This window comes from Lepisosteus platostomus, chromosome 25 (assembly GCF_059453375.1).
Source record: "Lepisosteus platostomus isolate fLepPlt1 chromosome 25, fLepPlt1.hap1, whole genome shotgun sequence".
NCBI lineage: Eukaryota > Metazoa > Chordata > Actinopteri > Semionotiformes > Lepisosteidae > Lepisosteus > Lepisosteus platostomus.
In genome coordinates, this window is record NC_142635.1 from 13,273,115 (window position 1) to 13,292,089 (window position 18,975).

The window sequence follows — 18,975 nt, forward strand, 5'->3', positions numbered from 1 at the left end:
TGACATGCCCTCTAGGCCAGCAAGTGGACATCCATTAAATCCTATCTGGCATTTAGTGGGTGATTTAAATCCTTGGGATTAGTGGAGTGATTGAAAAATGAAAGGATGTAACCTTTGACCTTGGGACATGAGCACATGGAAAGGATATGGCTTCCTGCAATATTGAGATGAATTGCGGGGTTCATTTAAATACTTGAAGAAGCGGAGGACTTGGGAGATTTCACCTTCACTGCAGACATTTTAACAAAAGGGTTAAACAACTTTGAAGTGATTTCACCCTGGGGGATGTGCAGTATACATTTTAACATTTTTATACAATTCACGTGCAATAAGGTGTATTGGGCAAGCTACTGAAGCTTCGATGTCTTGCATTTTGAATGTGAAAATACCCACTGAAGGATTTGAATTTGGCTTGTTCAAATATTAAAAGAGTGATCACGTGGGGTAGGGTTAGTAAACCTGTGACAACTGAATCACAGTTCCAAGGCCAAATTCTTTTTGCCACTGATGTAAACGGAAATCTCATAACTGGGAACTTAAGGTTTTTAAGGAAGCAGAACTTAAACCAGTCATCATTTTAAACACTGCTTTAATTAATTCCATCTAAATACAATTGCTAATTCAGTTAAATGACATTAACTTCCAACTTATTTACAATGACATTTACACGGATGCATTCAGAGGGGGAATTCTATACTTGTTTTGTAAGAACGTGTTACCGCTCTGAAATACGGAGCGTTCCTAAACACTTCGAGCGGTCGTGGGGTGTAGTTCTGGGCTCGGTTACGATGCCCGCTTGCAGACGTCTTGTGGGGTTAACGCCATGCCGTGTTGCGTGAGGAGACCCAGCCAGTTCTCACTGAGGGCCCTGCAGTCGCGGTTTCTTTCTCCCTTTCCGCTGATCGCCTCTGGCTCTCTTCCGCTGGGCCAGCTCGCCTTCCTCAGCCCTGAACTGGTGCCTGGTGACGAGGACAGCGGGTCAAGAGAAGTCACCTCAAACCACTCTGGCTTCACGAATATATTCATCTTTCCGAACCCCTCATGACACATGAACAGATGATTCCTTGTAACCATCGCGGGTGGCACTGTTCTTTTGTAGCTCGGCAAGGAAAATAATCAATCAATCAAGGTTTATTTATCAGTTCACGAACAGAACAGCACACAGCGGTGTTGTCAGCAGTTAAATGCTTTATCCGCGAGCTGGTTAGGAGGGGATAGAAGAGTAGAAGGACTGAAGTCTATAGGGATTAGGTTAAGATTGCGATACAATAAATGATACAATTGCTATTTACAATAACATTCCAGATTGTGAAAATATTTGTTAATTATATTTCGCTTGGTAAAAACAGAATTAGAGGGGTCTCCCATGAGCATTAGGCTCAGGAATAACAACAGGGGACACATCTGGTGTAAAATAAAGAGCAACAGGCCCAGTGAACAGACTCTGCCCGTGATGCCAAGATGCCAGGCTCACCTGGACTGCCACCTCCTGCCGCTGTTCCACACCCTGCCGAAGGAGGGCAGCCAGCCGGCGTCCGTCTGCGAGCTGTGGTCGAAATTGGCCCCCACGCGGTGGGCAGGCAGTTTCCGCAGCTTCTCCTGCTCCTCTGAGAGAGAGGGGGGGAGGGGGGGACCGCCATCACTCGCCAGCTCTGCGCCGTGTCTGCGTCCTAGACTACCCCCCCCTCCCCAGAGCAGCGCACCCCCACCTCCCTGAGATCCAAAGTGATTCATTTCCCACGAGCCCCCTCCCTCCCACCAGTCCCCTGTGCGGGGGGACTTGTCCTGCTTGGGGACGCCGCTGTCACACCGGGCCACTCACTGCGTTTCAGGAACTCCTCGTGGGACGGGCCTATCTCTCGCCCGCCCCCCCGGGACCCCTCCTCCTGCGGGTCGTCCTGTAGCCAGGGAGGGGTGGCCCCTAAAGGGGACAAGGAAATCAGACGGGCCAGGCTGCGGCTGTAACACAGCCCTGCATGGAGCACGCTTTTTAGCTTGAATATACTACCTGTATGGATGTTTCCTCCGTTAGATGCATCCTGCAAAAGAACAAAATGCAAGCAGTGAGCATATCTGGCATTTTATGGGATTTCAATAATGATCAACAGCTTCAACTATCCGTGCCAGTAAAAAAAGAATTTAGTATAAAGTGAAACACATTTTCTCCTCATGTAATGGCATTTCCAACTAAGTCATGAAATAAGTACCGTTGATGGAGTCTGCTAGCAGAATCTGTATGTTGCTCTGTACCCATATAGTGGTAGGGGCTGTGAACTCCTGCTGAATTCACATGGTAAACTCTAACCTTCACACTTGCTTTTGCACAGATGCTTCTCCCACCCTGTACTAAACTCCCCGATGGGGATGAGATGTTTCTACTAAACTCCGGATAAGGAAGGAATGTTTTAAGTGCTTTCTGAGTCCTGGAGTTTCTTGAGAAAGCCACCTCAAATACAGGAGGGGGAGGGTGTAGAGAAAAGTGTATATAAGCTGTGTAGAGCCAGATCCCCTCTGAGCAGTACAGCAATAAGCCTGAAATGTGTTGCTCCTTGTGTGCCTACAATAAAGCTTGGCTTGAAGAACGGACACTTCAGGCTCGAATCTCTTGGTTTCTACACCGTGAAATAGGCATCGCAGCTCTCACTGCCAGACTCAGCAGGCTGTGTGCTGCAGCTGTACCTGGTGGCCAATGAAGGTTAAGCTCAGTGCTGTTCCTGCCCAGACAGTGTCCTCTACAGGCCCTGTTTCCTGGGGGCTGGTCAGTTCTGCTGGCCTCCACGTTCCACAGTGTGAGCTGCTCCCAGCGCTGAAACAGGGTTAGACCATCCTCACACACGTCAGGGAGCTGTGAAAATTGCGCCAGCCTGCCGGAAGTACTATTCCCAAACTTCATACTTGCAAGCATACGAGTTTCTTCGGAGCTACTTCAAAAAAAACTTGTACGCAGTTAACTTTTAAGATGGAGAGTTGCCTAGGCATTCCTAAAACATCTCGGAAGAAAACGAGAAACGGAAAGTGGACAATCACACTCTTTCGAAGAAATACCTGGCGGTAATTTCATCAGTCTTTACAAATGTCCCACATTTATCTTGCTAAATAAAATGCTAAAAATAATAACAATAATAATAATAATGTTGCTTTATTAGCCCTATACAATTTCTTGCATTAGGAATTTGTCTTTTCGCATACCCCAGCTTGCTCTCCATGAGACACACAGACAGGGAGAGAAGCTTGGGGTCACAGCGCAGGGTCAGCCATTGTACAGCGCCCCTGGAGCAGTTGGGGTTAAGGGCCTTGGTCAGGGGCCCAACAGAGTAGGATTCCTCTGCCGGCTGCGGGATTTGAACTGGCAACCTTCCAGCCACAGGCGCGGATCCTTAGCCACAGAGCCACCGCTCCGCCCAACGCTACTATCGCTCCAAACGTGAGAGGGGATTCCATTTCAAATGCGACCAGAGTTCCCTGACATTTTCTGTATCGCATGTGTGCGGTGATGTTCTGAGCACAGGGGCTCGTTTTTGGAGTGGGTGCTCTTTTGGTGTCTGGACTGCGGCAGTGGGTCTCTCACCTGGCCTCGTCGTTCCAGGAGTCCGGCTGGGTCAGTCCGTTGGGGATCTCCCGCTCTGTCTCAGGCTGGGTTCGATTCAGGAAAAGTCAACAATGGCTGCTTTCTCTCGCTTTATAACCGAGACCGTTTCTTTTTAAAAAATCTTTAGCAACAGTTAACAGGAACACCAGACAAAACTAAACACAGTTTTCTTGTTCCCCTAGACAAGCTGATTCAGCAAAGAACAAAACAAAACATGGTGGTGAAGATGAAGTTTTAAAAAGCATAATTTTTACATCATACGATAAAGAAAAATGGTCATACAAGCAGACTACATTTGCACTGTTTAAAATTCCCTGTCCCCCATAATGGTATTTTTTTCTTAAATGGTATTTTGCTTGATTTCTAAACTTGGAGAGAGTTGTCCCCTCATCCCTGTAAATGCTGGAATGAAATAATGAGCCCGTTTCCTCGCAATGAAGGCCAAAGAGAAGCGTGCTTTTTACGAGTGAGTGGATACTCTTCAGGTGCGTCCTGGGAAAACCAACCTCTAAGAGAGACTGTAGGATTTCTTGCCTCTGCTTCTCCACAGCTTGGATGTGGGCAGCTTGCTAGGAGGAGACACAGAGTTGTGTTTATTATGGATAGGGAGCATCAAGAGCAATGGATCGGTATCACTTAAAATATTCCCCAAAAGAACAAATTAATCTGTCTCGACAAAGTACTGAAGGCATCCAAGATATCTGTGTGATTTTTTTTGTCATATACACAATGACAGACAAATATATTCTTAATATAACCATACATTTTAAGTGCCTCATTGATCATACAGCCATTTCAATACCTCTTTAGTCCAATACAGGGTTACAGTCAGCCAGAGCCTAACCTGGCACACACACATATTCACTTAAACAGGGGGACATCTATTGACTGAAGGCACCATGTCCCGCCATTGCAACAAGAACATGCAAACTCCATTGCCGAATGTGACCCAAGCTGGAAAGGAAGAGCTGTGAGACCGCAGCGCTAAACACTACACACCCATTCTGTTTCCCAGTCGATCAAGCCTTTAAAAGTGTAGCTTTCTGGAACACCCAGAATCCCCACCATTCTCCAGCACAACAGGCAGAAGGTGGCAAATACCTGTTTGATGTACTCGTCCTCCTTTTCCTCGAAGGCCTCCAGAGCTTTTGCCACTTCCGCCTTAAACCTTTGCCGTCGGCATCAAAAGAAATGAAGCGACATTTTCACATCCCCTTAGTTGACCAGGACCCTTTCAGAAATCGTTTGTTACAGAAATTCACAAAATGTCCTGAGCAGCAAATACGGATGTTCTTCCTTAAACTTTCTACTGTGTCTTCATAATGCCAGGAAACACCAGAACTACTACTGAACGAAAGGTCTCCTCTTGTTTCTAGCCTTTCTCATGTCTACATTTCCGCACTTTCTATCGAGTGTAGATTTCCCCCTGATCTTTCAAGCATGAACGGGGTGACCTTGTCATTACCTGTCGGTCTCGTCCTCGGTGACAAGAAACTTCTCCTTCAGCTTGAGGTCGGCTTTGTTCTCCCACCAGAACCGATTCGTGCTCTTTCTGTGTTCCTGGCTGGAAAAGGAGCGGGACAACGTGACACACACACACACACACAAGATGGCTTCCTGCTGTGGTTTCTTTCTACCCATCTCCCAGACTCCAAGCTAGTGCTTGACCCTTCCTCTGAGGACACAAACAAAGTTGGCTCAGTTCTCCCCCCCGGAATTCAACAAGTTCTACAACATCCCTAAGTAACATTCACTATTCTTAACGGGCCCAGAAGATGAAGAGTCGATTGTTTGTAGGCCTTTTCGTATTCAATTAAGTGCCTGTGAAACCCACCCAAAGAGCTGACGGAATTATTTCTCAACTTTGCATGTTGAGAAAACTGTTCAGCAGAAGGAATACCAAGTCCAAGAAGTGCCAATAGCACACATAGAGAATAATAATAATAATTCTTTACACTTATACAGCGTTTTTCTGGACCTTTTCTAAAACCAAGGTCCTGACTTGTGTGGTCATTAAAAATCCCAGGGTGTTTATCGATAAGAGTAGGGGTGTAACCCTGGCGTCCTGGCCAAATTTCCCCCTGGCTCTTACCAATCATGGCCTTCTAATAATCCCCATCTATGAACTGGCTTCATCACTCTGTTCTCCCCACTGATAGCTGGTGTGTGGTGAGCATACTGGCACACTATGGCTGCCGTCGCATCATCCAGGTGGGGCTGCACACTGGTGGTGGTGGAGGGGAGTCCCCATTACCTGTAAAGCGCTTTGAGTGGAGTGTTCAGAAAAGCGCTATATAAGTGAAAGCAATTATTATTATTATTGTAACTCTGCAGCCTGTGCCCACACACCACAGGCCAAAGAGCTGGGTGAGGGTGAAAGCCACTGCAATACTCTGAATCACCAGCAGGGCGAAGATGCGAGTTGGGGGTCCTGTGTGGGTTCTTAAGCAACCAAGCGCACCGATGGAGAATGTTGCCTCTCAGCTGCAGATTCTTCCAGTGGGCTCACCTGGCCAGGTGTTCCAGCAGCCCCCCGTGCAGCACCGTCAGGTTGCCATTGGTAACGTGTTTCCGCACCTCCTGCGCGCAGCAGTAGCACCAGACGTGGCGCTCGTGCTCAGTGGGGTCGAACTTCTCCACCCGCGGGCTCTTCAGGCACCGGCGCGCCTCCTTCACCTGCAAGGCGGCGACAGGGCCCCGAGTGACTGACCACCGCCGCCTCTTCGGATGTCGCGATTGCAAGGCGAAGACGCGCACGGATCCAAACGCGCACGCATGGGGACTTTTCCCCCTTTCAAATTGACTGAATGAGATACATTTGCAATGCATTCAGTTTAACCGGCACCGTGAAGGTTATGACTGTTATTCCGTTTCTATTGACTTAATTATTATTCTTGCGCGTTATATTTGCATCAAGTGAAATAATCAGCGAAGAGTCCTGTATTTGAACATTTTAAAATAGATGTAATGGCGTATTTGGCGACTATTTCGAAGTGTAAAAACATGAAAGCGGTGCGGACCTTATCTTTATTTACTCCGTTTAAACTTTTTTCATAATGTGCATTTGTATTGAAATATATACCCCTGACGATGTTATTGATATTGTAACGCAACGGGGGCTCAGGCGGGCGTCTCTCTGCAGCGACCAAGCCCCGTGAGCCAAAGAGAGATCTCTCCACAGCCCAGTAGCTGTGGTCCTGCTATCACAGGGAAGGGCGGTGACGTCACCCGCTCTGGTACGCCGGCTCTTACACAGCGCCTGTCGGCCGTAAGCGTTACAATATGTTGTATGTACTCGTTTGTATTGTAGTTGTTCCTATGGTTAAAATAAAAAGTTGAATAAATGTTATTCCATTTATTTTAGCTTTATTATACATTCATTAAATGCAGTTTTATTCTTCTGCAATGAACAGATTCAATATCTATTTAAAAAATGGTATGTAATAAAATATTACACACCTTAGCTTCACTATGAATACCACTTGGAATTGATGGTAGATCCTACAGCAGTAAAGCGCAGTAATGCTCCATAATGTGATTATTTAGATCCCTGTCTCCGTTGCTGAAGCATTTACAGCATAATATATCACCATGTTCCTACTTACCTTATCCAGGAACTTGGAAAGGACAGCTTTCAATTTGTTCTGGTGCGTTTTTGCATACATGTGTCCTTTTCCTGCGAAAGAGGTCTGCTTGCACACGGAGCAGTAAAACGCACCCATGACCTGGAAAACTACTCCTGCCAACAGTGATCTTGCTTTTATAGTTTTGTAAGTATTCGCTACAAACCCTAAGCAGAAAGTCACCCAGCTCACCAAATTGCAAACTCTTAAAATATTTAGGCCTACATTACAAACTCAGAAAATGAAATATTTAGTCGATGCAAAACTACATCGGCTGCTGTAACCACCTGTTTCCACTATCTTAGAAAGCTCGACCCGAAATATGATTGCTTCTTTTTCTTCGACTGGTGAATCGGTCCAGTCAGAATCGGTATTTCTTTGGCAGGTTTAAAATTATACCCCTACAGCAAATCGTACAAGTGTAAGCGTTTGGATGTTCAAGAAATCCTTCCAATCGTTGGTTCGCAAAAGAAAAAAAAAGTACACACGATTTCTCGGACAGTTCATGTTTCACCGTTCATCCCCAGAAAATGATATAAAAATCGACTTCCGTAATTATTACCTTTGACCTCGGCACCGCCGGATGCGCACGATAGGGCCTCACCAAGCCTGTAGTGTCTCTAGCGGTGAGGATGAATTACACTTCTCCAGGTAACTCGACCGTGGTTTTATTTTTCAGTACGAGACAACTGTTTTTCAGAGATTTATTTTCGGTTATATTTGGTAGTTTCGTTTTTTTTTTTAAATCGGGTTTGGTCAGCTTTAATGCCTTGTCGAGCACTTAAGGCAGGACATACCGTTGACAGACTAATCAAGTATGTCCTCAACGAACAACGGTTGACACCGACAGTCCTCCTCTACCACAGACATATTAAAAACTGTCAATGTGTATTTTTAGAAGGTTACCCCCCATCTGTATAATATTTCTTGACACAATAACGTTTAAAATGGTATTGTAACGCAACGGAGTTCAGGTGGGCGCCCTTGTTACAGTATTCTTGAGTAATTTTGTTTTCATTTAGTATTTCCAACCTCGTATCAGGAGAGAGGTATGTGAAATATGTTGTTCCCATTGGAAATGAATGCTTTTTTCCCCAGAAAATTAGCAATTTTTAAATAAAATGGGTTCGGGTACACGCAGCCTCGGCCCCTCTCTTACTTTAAAAGGAGGATTATGCGCAACTGAAAAATAATTTAAATAACTTTTTAAACTAAATCTTGCACTCCACTAAAATACACTTCAATCATGTCTTAGGGTCGGTCTTGCAGTTATTTACAAAGCCACCGTTCTTAAAGTAACCGATAAGGAATTATTTCCTCACGTAAAACTAGAGACGGCGTAGGTAAGTATAGGGTATCTGGCCGTAGCGAGTCCTGTATTTTAAATTTTGTGTGAAACCGAAGCATCATTTTTTGCTCGTTTTGGGGGTGGTACCCGCGATGTTTGGTGATGTATGCGTGGGAGGGATTTAGAGATTCCTACTCAATTTAGAACAGGATGATAAACATTAACGTACGACTAAACCTTTTATTTATTTATATATTAAAAAAAAAGACTGCATACAGCCACCCAGCGTTTAAAGTACGTACGGAAAAGAATGGGGAAACAAACCAACAGCAACCGCACAACACTGCTGTAAACGGACATTTAGCGACTGTGGTCTTTACGAAAATGCGGCCCTCCTAAATCTAAATGCCCTTCTGCAGTTCTCACACTTAAATCTACAAAAAAAAAGGATATTGCATCTTCATAATCAAATATATAAATAAATTTAGAACAAACAAGTAGGTTTAACACAGAAAAGTCAAAAATAGATAATAAACGGACATCAGGAGCAGTCTTATCAGCTACCATTTCATAGAGGACAAACGGCTTCTCATTCCGGTCAGCAGCTTGGGACTGGAGGCCTGCTGGCCTGTGGGCTGGGGTCCCCACCCGCTTTGGGCACATCAGCGTCATTCCTTCAGATCCTGGTGCCTAAAGCTCAAATAAAGTGCGAATCATTCCTGGAAAGAAACGAGACAGGGATGAGAGGGAACCTGGAGAGTTCTCGGGTTCAATTCTCTTGAGCGTTTTAAACCAACACAGATGGTCAAGATGGGGCCACGCAACAGAGAAACCAGGACAGAAGGCACTATTTACAAGCGAGTAAATACGTTTCTTTTTTTAAAAAAAAGTTATTCAAGTTCAGTACAGGTTGTTCATTTTGTACTTTGTGAGCCCAGGCGCTGTTATTTTTAAACTACATAAACCCCAGCTTTTTTTTAAAAAAAATATTTGATACGCCAAAAAAAAAAAAACGATTGCCCCATTGCTGGGCCACTACTCCCCCAGTTGTGGGGTGTCCTTGAGAAAACGGGGCGGCTCTCACCGGGGTTGGTCATGCTCCGCTCCAGCACGGCGATGGAGTCGCCGGTCAGCAGGTGGATCTCGTTGCGCAGCCGCCGCCGCCCGTCCGCGGTCAGGTGCCACAGGCAGGACTTGCGCTTGCCCTGGCTGCACACCAGCTGCGGCGTCTTCTCGAAGCTGTTGCTGAAGCACAGGTTGTGGCGGATGGTGTTCTTCCAGCCGTCCGGAGCCGTCTGGAAAAACGGGAAGTGCTCTCTTTGGGGAAGGGGGGGCAAGAATGAACCGTCGTTCAGCGACTTGAGCTTCGAAAGCGGCGTAACGTTTTGTTGTAGCTCCTAAGTTGCGAGGAAGTTTTGATGTAACTAGCAGACATGATTGAAAAGGCCCCGATTCAGCAAAACACTTCTTTTCCAGCAGGGTACTGACTCACTTCACTGAGCAGAAGTAGGAGTCCAGAAATAGAGGTGAAATGCACTAATCACTTGAGACTGTTCCTCCCAAGTACATTGCCAAGGCTCCTCACTACATCAGAAAAAGAGGCCCTGATGTTCTGCTTGATCGCATTGCGATGCATTTTAATGGCTTAAAGCAGTGGTTCTCAAACGTTTTGGACCAAGTACCACCTACAAATCATCTTCTCATAGGAACCACAGAATATCTCAATGACTGACATGCACGTGCGCACACATCATAAGAACTGCACTGAGCTTTTGAATCGTACCGCCTTGGAGGCGTTTCCCCCCCCCCCCAACGCTTGCCAACACTAGCAGTGCCATCTGTGTCAGGTTCGGCAGCAGAGCTAGCGTCGGTGGCTGATGTACAATACTCCTCGTTCTTAGCAGGTGTGCGTGATCCTCTTGGCATCTGTTCCTTTCAGCCCTGACACAAATACTTGATTTTTCTGCGAGGTCCTCGTTTTCGATCATTCGTTCTGTTGGCAAACGCAGCGCTAAGCCGGGTCTCTGAAACCCCTGGAGGAGCATGAGCCCTCGAGTATTAGCATGGGCTGTACCGACTTAGCCAAGAACCCACAAACTGATTTTATTAAAATAGAAAAATATGAAAACCCGTCTCAAGCTTTCTGAAACCGATTAAGCAAATTACAGATGAAACATTTACATCATTTTTAAATTCCCCAATTTTTCAGTGCACACAACACATTTCCAGGGTCATCTGGTATACCGCCTGGGCGGGTGGTCCGCGTACCACCACAGTTTGAGAACCGCTGGCTTAAAGTGCGTTAAAAATCCCACTCACGCCGGCCCGCGCCTCCCTCACCGCGTGAAGTTGTAGATCTGCTGCACGTTGAGGCTGCCGGCGCGGCTGCTGCTGAGCGCCATGGCGATGAGGATGCAGTAGTTGACGGGCGGCCGAGGCCAGCAGCCCGACTTCAGGTTGCAGCTCTCCTGCAGGATCCTCTGCAGCCGTTTGCTCTGGGCCAGGCCGGTCCTGCGCCCCCTCTCCTTGGCGGCCTTGGGCTTCTGGGGAGCCGGGAGGTCCGGCGAGGAAGCATCCTCCTCGTCCGTGAGCTAGGACGCAAAGTGTTATGGGAAGGGAGGGCTGCTGGCTGGGTATCCGTCAGGACTGCTCAAGTCCGGGCGTGGAAAACCACAGCACAGCGGGTTTTATATGGATCGCTCATAACGGGGGGTACAGCTGACCTGCAGATCCTCCTCTACAGTCGAGTTTAAAGTGTTCGAAAGGCTGAGCTGTAAAAATGGCCCGGTTGTACCCACCAGGTAGTCACTGGATGACGATGATGACGATGAAGGGGAGTTCGGGGAGTCATCGTGGCCAGCTCTCTCTGGGGGAGACAGCGAGCTGGGGGGGAGGCAGCGGGTGGGCCTCGGAGCTTGAGGAATCCCTGCGGAAGCTCCCGGGGGCGAAGGCTGGGTCTTCGGGCTAGGATACTTGATGGGACAAGCGAGGTTGGGGTTCACCACCAGCCACAGACTGGGCTCGAACAGGGGTTCTGCAGAGCAGGAGACACAGAAAAGAATGAGAGCTTGATCAGACTGTCAAACTGAAGCCAGAGGGGGCAGCCGAGACTGGCTTATAAATAAGCTCATTTATGTCATTATCCAGACAGCTTGACCGTACGCTTCAGGATGCTTTTGAAGGCAGTTTGATTCCTTGATTGTATTATTGTGCATTTCTACTGAAAATTGTTTAAACAATTATGGGGAAATTTGAGGCGATTTTCAAATACACAATGAATGTGCTTTTAAAAATGCATTAGAACGCTGCAGACAAAATCAGTACCAGCAACCATTTTATTTTCAAGCATTTTTTTTTTTATATAAACCATCTTTTCTCCTTTTTTTCCCTTAGTATATGCAAAAGGGTGAGTTTAGTAGAAGACCAGTTTGCTTCTGTAGTTTCTTCACTTAAGTGATGAAATCAAACTACACTCAATATAGATGGGCTGTTTTGATTTGCCAAATGGACAATTTTTTTTTTAAATGAAAAATTTAGTTTGCCAAATCAGAATGCCTAAACAGAGCCTTATTATAATACAACAGAAATTAAGATGGAAAAGATTGGTGGGCACACCAGATTGGCCCACTAATAATCATGTAACCTTTTAGCCATGGCGGTGCTCTTCCCACTGTATTTGCACTTTAGTTTCAGTGTCTAGTCAGTTTTCAACTACTGCCAAGTGCTGTGCAATAGACTAGGAAATAAACAAGAATTTCCACATCTGTAGATAGCTGCACCACAGTGAAAACCGCTATTACTGTCCTGGAGAGCTGGGGTGGGTCTGTTCAAATTTTTCATTTCTTATCGACTCTTAACATTAAATCAGTTCACACTTCGCTTAGCTGGACATGTTTAATAATTCCCCCTCCCCCTCCCTCAACTCTCCAGGTTCCTAAGAGAAAACAGACAAATGGACCCTCCAGATTGGAGACAGTGTGGACCTGCTGAACAGTATTATTTGCAAAGCTGTTATAATGGCAGAGGTTTTTATATTGACCAGTTGCTGAATACATCAAGCTCATTACTGCATCTTTGGGGAAAAAAAGGCATTACAAAATCATATTACTTTATCAGTACAATGTGTAGAGGATCCTGCAGCTCCTACAACCCTGCTGCAAAATTGTAAATCTTGCCACTTTGTAGAGTGTAAACGGAGCACAATAACCTGCTTCCGAAGGGAGTTTGGCGAGAACTGCATCTGGAGAACCACATACTGCCGCAGAGCCAGGTACTGGTTATTTTATCATCTGAGACATAGAAACACCAGAGAGGTTATGTTTAAAAACGAACCAATACTATTGTTAAGGTTTATAGCAGTTAAGTGCTTAAAACATTCACTTAAAGATATATTTACCTAAAACGCCTCAGAGCTTGGATAGAAGGATTTAATAAGTCTAAGGTTTGCCATAGATCAGTCCTTTACTACAAATACTGGCTTAAACACGCGAGTTATTGGCCGATATTCTGTTAGACGGCATTTGTTTTACAGAATGGTGTAGGCTGTTGCAAAATCTAAACGATAGAGCCTTATTCGTCATCTCCACGCGTGACGTCGCCGACAGGGCGAGTACTGACCGACGCGACTTTTTGACAAAGACTGAGGAAGGCGTTAGAATAGGGCAAATTAGTAACTGCGTCACGCCTTTAATGCTTTGTATTGTGTAAGCTGGAGCTGCAAGCAGCTGACAGCGAGGCGAGAAGGAGTGGTACCCATTGAACTCCCATGCCCCGGGCTAAACCCAGCCTGGCCCGGGTCAGCCCTGTCCTTGAGCCGCTCCGCACGCAGTGGCACGGTCCGGCTCCGACAGGCCCGGTCTGGGCGAGCACGTTTACCAGGGCTGTCGCGCAGCGATACTGTAGGTTCGCCGTAAGTCAACATGGCAGCCGCTCCAAGATACCTGGTTAAAACAAAACCGCACTTCTTCCAACTTTCCTCACAGCTCTTACCTTGGCACAGCTGGTCTGTGGTGGTGGTCAATTTAATCTCTTCGCTCATGTCCCAGTCCTTAAGGCAAGTCGCTAGATGGAGGTCTAGGAACTTCGTCCTGTTCTGCACCTGAACGTACATAGTCTAAATTTTTTGCTCCATAAAGGTGATGAAACCGGTCGGCCGTCCTAATAGCCGAGACTCTCCAGCCCGCAAGGCGCGCCACCCGGCCGCCCGGCCGGCCAGCTCCTGCCTTTATCCCCCCGGGGCCGCAGTCGGAGGATGCGGGCCTGCAATCAGAGCGCGCTCCCGAATTGGTCTGTTCTCACGCCGACATAATCAACAACGTGCCAAGTGTCCGCAGCGCTGAGGAGGGAGCGGGCGGGGCAGCTTTAGACTTATCATTTAACGAAAAGGGCGATTTCGCCCCCGTCGTTTAGTGCGTGAAGGGGACATGGACAGTTCACGTCGGAAAAGTTAGCACAACGACCGAAAAACGTCAAAACCAGAACTTGCGCCCGGCAGCAATGCGGCCTGCGCCGTACAATGTCGTAAATATATGCCTGCGAATCCGAAAAAATCCGTTAAAATGCAATCTGCAAAATGAACTAATTAAAATATATATTTTATAATTAAAATATATATATATTTTAATTGCACATGACTCAGGAATTACATCTTTTTTATCTTCACTCATTTTTTATTTATTTTTTGATGGATGATTCAATACGACGTCACAACGCAATATGCGTTGATTAATTATTTAATGTGATTAATTTACCATTAATTTCCAGTGTGCGTCTTAATGTACTATTCCCCCCAGCGGAAGTAAGCACGACTCTTCAGATTATTTTGACTTGAAAGAGAGGGCTGAGGAAAAAGGCGTCTTCTGCAGATGTGGATACCGACTTGTCAGCGTTTTTAAAGGCTAACTTCACTGATAGAGATTGAATGTAATAGAGTAACCGGATTCCCTTATGCGATTTTTATGGATTTATATTGATAATATGGAAGGAATTGAACCCACTGAGTGCTATTATTATTATTATTATTATTTTTATTATTATTATTATTATTATTATTATTATTATTATTAACAACGTTTAGGAGCCAAGGCACCTGTTGATAAGTTGTGTTTTGGCCAATACATTAATTAAAACACCATTTACTTTCTTTAAACACCTTGTACTTGTAAATCTGAGTATACACTGCTTTTCAGTTGTGACATCTGCGGCGTATCAATGTCTGAACAGTATTCAGAATCTCTCCAGTCTCTTAAAACAATGAAACAATTCAATGAAATATAATTTTAGTTTTATTTCTACCTTTATTTGTAAGATAATTTTGATTGCATTCACAGGAAATATAACACAATGAATGTCCTTTGGTACATACAACACCATTTAACATCTTAAGGCCAAGGGCTGTTCTGACTTTCTCCTGAATACCCATGTTGAAGAGTAACAGAAGTGCATGCCAATCCAACTAGTTCACAAATTAGCTGGTAATAAATAGCAAAATCCAACACCTAATGGTATGCAAAGATCCACACTATGGACCAAAATAAATCTTGAAATAGTAATTTTATGTCTTGAAAAAATCCACAGAGCTCAGCCAACACGCCAAAAAGCATTCTGCAGAAAGACCTGAATATATAAAACACAATGTAAAAAACAATAAAAATTCTACAATGGACTTTGACCAATACAACCTGCAACAGATTAAAACTACAAACATGAAGTGGCTATCAGACCTAAAATACAGTCTGCCCATGGAACATTGATTATCAAAGACCCTCCTTAAAATGGAATTTAGACCAAACTATGTAATCTATGTGGATGCATCGGCCTGCGTCCCAGTTCGCAAAGCGTGCAATGAAAAAAATATGCACCCCATGTAAAACTGCACCGCAGAGAGTAAACTCAAGTGAAGACTTAAAATACATTTCATTCAAATCCTTTTACTAAGCCTTGTGGTAGCAAGGCTTTGTGAAGCAATCTGGAAATGAAAATGAGTTCTTACATAAAACGTGATTATATTATGCTCACAAATCATAGTCCACTATATATGCCGGGTTATTAAACAACACGCCTATAAACACATGACAATGTCGTTCACAGCGCTGTAAACCCAGTCTAGTTGGGAAGATGGCATATGAGCGAGTGGCTGAAAACTGAAATGTCAGCTTTTAAAAGGTTCCAGGTGGTTAGTTTTTTGTGCCAGAGCTCCACTGACGTTTATCTCCCCAGCAGCCTTTCCTGCACTGTTCACACAAGGCCAAACGGTGGATCTTAATTAATATTAACAAAGGCAATATCATCGTTAGGAAAGTTACACATTTAGAAATATTCAGACCCCCAGAAAACAAGAGCAGAAGAGTATCGCTGGTCAAAAGAACAGAACTGTCTGCACACGAAGCAGCCGGTCCAGAGCCGGTCCAGTGGTTCTGCTTTGCCGGTTGTTGTCTCAGTTCCTACAGTGTGCCAGCACGAGGGTGACTATCAGTCCGACTATCAGAATGAACATGGCCACGGACAGCAGGACCGTGATGACAACCATGGCCCCACTGCGCGCCGGCAGCCCGTCGTCGATGTCCTGGTAATTCGAGACTGTAGGGAAGCAGAGGCAGAGGAAATAATATCACACCCCAGCGTTCTTCAGAGTGGTGGCAGGGACAGCAAAGTCCCCACAGGGTCATTAAGTCATCATCACACCCCTGGTCTTAATCACCTCACTGAGTTATTCATGTGCTAAGAAGTCGGATCACTTTCTCTCTTTTTTTTGGTCTGAACAAGTTGCAAATTGCAAAGGAAAACCTGCAGTATTCTGGCCCTCAAGGACTACAGTGAGATATAATGATAAAACATAAACTGGAAGAGCATGTTCCATTGTGTTAATGCAAGGCAGCCCCTTTGGAAAATGCTCCAGAATTCTGACTTCTGAGATTCTTCCACAGCCACAGAGAAGGACTGTCCGGCTTTGCTTCTCTCAGGCGTGTGAAAACCAACACATCAACAGACACATGAAAACCCGAGCCATAAGAAAATAGTCACCTGTCCTGGTGGCAGCTTGTACAGCGTTGCTCTTCTCACTTCCAACAAAATATTGGAACCTGAGTGAAAAGACAACGTGAGCAGCATGTAGGTGCTTTATCCTGCAATACCAAGTGGTTTCATTCTGATTTTACATCTGGTATATTAGCAAGGTCTGAGTTTCCTACCCAATGAAGAGATACTCGTGTCGCCGCAAAGAAACTAGTTATAAGTCATGTGGTGACACCCCAAGTGTGTATTTCAAACAGCGTATAGACATGTTGCTGTTGTTATCATGGTTATTATCCTGGCACCTGACAGCATTCAAGAGCTCAACAGAAACGTGCAGACTGTCGGTATGGTGTCTTCGGTAAAATGATTATTGTGGCTTACGTGTAGTTTGTGGCAGGGCTGAGATTCTTCACCTGGTACCCAATGTTCCTGGTGACCGTGAACTGGCCACTGTTTGCAATGACAGTGATCAGGTCCCTCTTGAACCGGCACACCGGCACCTTGAATATGCCAGTCAAGTTGACTGTGTGGGAAATACACAATTAAATACACGCGCTGCATAGGACCATTCTCTGTGAGTTAGCAACTGTAGCATGAATTAGGATAGCTATTAATGTTTTAATACAGTTCTAACCGTACCATATTAAAACATATATTATAATAATAATAATAATAATAATAATAATAATAATAATGTTACTTTATTAGCCCTATACAATTTCTTGCATTAGGAATTCGTCTTTTCGCATACCCCAGCTTTTCTCCATGGAGACACAGACACACAGACAGGGAGAGAAGCTTGGGGTCAGAGCGCAGGGTCTATTCTACTGTACCCAACCATCCATCCTATAACCATTTCAACCAGGCCAGGGTAGCAGGGGAGCCAGAGCCGGTCCTGGCAAGCAATGGGCGCGAGGCAGGTTACACCCTGGACGGGACGCCAGCCCCCTGCGGGGCACACAGACACAGACACACTCACACCAGGGCCAGTTTTCCCACAAGCCAATTATCCTACCAGTATGTGTTTGAATTGTGGGAGGAAACCGGAGCACCTGGGACCATAGCGATCACAGGGAGAACGTACAGACTCCAAGCAGACAGCAGGTCTGAAATTGAACCCAGGGTCCCAGTGCTAACCACTGCTCCACTTTATATTAACTATACTATTATTAATGAGTGTACCAATACATGACATATATGTTATTGAAGATATTCATTGTTTTTTTAACAAGGGTCTAATCAAAGTGCTTGGCTTTGAATACCAAGCATTCTGTCAGAAGAATAATTATAATAAATATTTTCAATTTTAGACAAATGAAGGTAATTAACAAAAAGGTAGTCTAGAATTGCAGCTGTCATACCGTGGATACATACAGTACTCTTCTCTGAAAACACTGCTTGGGGGGGAGTTTAATTCATATTCTTGTAGCGAAAAAAAACAAACTTTTTTTAGCTTAACCTTTTGAACATTAACTGTGGTGGCACACCTTAGTCATTGTACATTATACAGTGCATAATGCAGTCAAACACGAGCAAAGGCACTGGTTGTGTGTTTCCTGTTTCGGGGTGACGGGGTTCGAACCCCTGTGCGCGTTTCAACACGACCGCACAGGGCGCGGAAACACACCGGACCTCCATGAACCGCAAATTTTCTTTTAATCGGCTCTCTAAGGAAATCACTTATAAAACGTTGCAATGCACAACAGCCTCCAGACTCACCCTTGTTCTGAGTGCCGCCCTGCTGATACACCATGTTGACGTTGTTCCCGGCGAGGGAGCAGGGAGGCAGACTGAGAATCACCGAGTCGGAGAGCTGTCCAGTGACCAGGCCATCGGATTCACCGAGAACATTGACCGTGAAATCTGGAGGAAAAAAAAAAGATATTTTAACAAATATAAGTCGCAGAAATGGTGTCACTGTAAACAGAAATGACACTGCCTAGATTCGTTGGGAGTCGGAATAAGTCGCCTATTAAATTGAGGAGTTAAAGAAGCCAGTTTATTTTGCAGTACAAACTGGAATGAATCAAACTGCAAGTGTCTTACTCAACACAATAGATCACATCGACTAATCAATACGCTTTTAAAATTCAGACACTGTGTTTGTCTTCACAAGGGAAGCATCCGTATTTTGTTGCTCGTACTGCATTGGCGCAATCTGTCATTGTGATCGCCTTCGGGTATTTCTAATTAGTTCTTCTCCTTCTTCCCTCATACCCGCGTCAGCGGCGGCCAGCAGGAGACCCAGAGCAGCCAGCAGGAGTGCGCCCATTGCGGCTCCGGCAGGGTTTGCGGGTGTGAATCGGTCTGGGCGGTAGAAACAGCAGGAGTACACAGGTGAGCACGGGGCGTCCTTCGCCTTCTCTCCGCTTAACCAATGAGAGCTGGACGAGACTTGTCCTGCAGCGTGTCGTAAGAGCCAGGCGGGAGCCGGTTAGACCGGACTGGGTGTTTTCCTGGGT

At 45.4% G+C, this 18,975-nt stretch overlaps 3 protein-coding genes across 4 annotated transcripts; all 3 read right to left on the bottom strand.

Moving 5' to 3' along the window:
- Window positions 1-572: 572 nt before the first annotated feature.
- On the bottom strand, window positions 573-7,748 carry cenatac (centrosomal AT-AC splicing factor). 2 transcript variants are annotated; one of them, XM_088619765.1, is made up of 11 exons: window positions 7,195-7,746; window positions 6,099-6,265; window positions 5,055-5,153; window positions 4,691-4,757; window positions 4,096-4,158; window positions 3,569-3,633; window positions 2,680-2,806; window positions 2,009-2,039; window positions 1,823-1,921; window positions 1,475-1,607; window positions 573-959 (listed from the first exon to the last, which is right to left on the bottom strand). In XM_088619765.1, exons 1-11 carry the CDS (start codon window positions 7,309-7,311, stop codon window positions 857-859), a joined length of 1,071 nt encoding a protein of 356 aa, XP_088475891.1. In that variant the 5' UTR covers window positions 7,312-7,746; the 3' UTR covers window positions 573-856. The 2 variants fall into 2 exon arrangements, with proteins under 2 accessions (XP_088475891.1, XP_088475890.1); XM_088619764.1 differs by having other exon boundaries at window positions 1,823-2,039; window positions 7,195-7,748.
- Window positions 7,749-8,726: 978 nt separating this feature from the next.
- Window positions 8,727-13,624, bottom strand: foxr1 (forkhead box R1). Its single transcript, XM_088619768.1, has 5 exons — window positions 13,490-13,624; window positions 11,299-11,534; window positions 10,841-11,091; window positions 9,585-9,817; window positions 8,727-9,219 (listed from the first exon to the last, which is right to left on the bottom strand). Exons 1-5 carry the CDS (start codon window positions 13,608-13,610, stop codon window positions 9,191-9,193), a joined length of 870 nt encoding a protein of 289 aa, XP_088475894.1. The 5' UTR covers window positions 13,611-13,624; the 3' UTR covers window positions 8,727-9,190.
- A 1,152-nt stretch (window positions 13,625-14,776) lies between these two features.
- upk2 (uroplakin 2) lies at window positions 14,777-18,975 on the bottom strand. The gene is made up of 5 exons (XM_088619769.1): window positions 18,731-18,975; window positions 18,233-18,376; window positions 16,895-17,036; window positions 16,523-16,581; window positions 14,777-16,078 (listed from the first exon to the last, which is right to left on the bottom strand). The coding sequence occupies exons 1-5, from the start codon at window positions 18,783-18,785 to the stop codon at window positions 15,936-15,938; spliced, it is 543 nt and encodes a 180-aa protein (XP_088475895.1). The 5' UTR covers window positions 18,786-18,975; the 3' UTR covers window positions 14,777-15,935.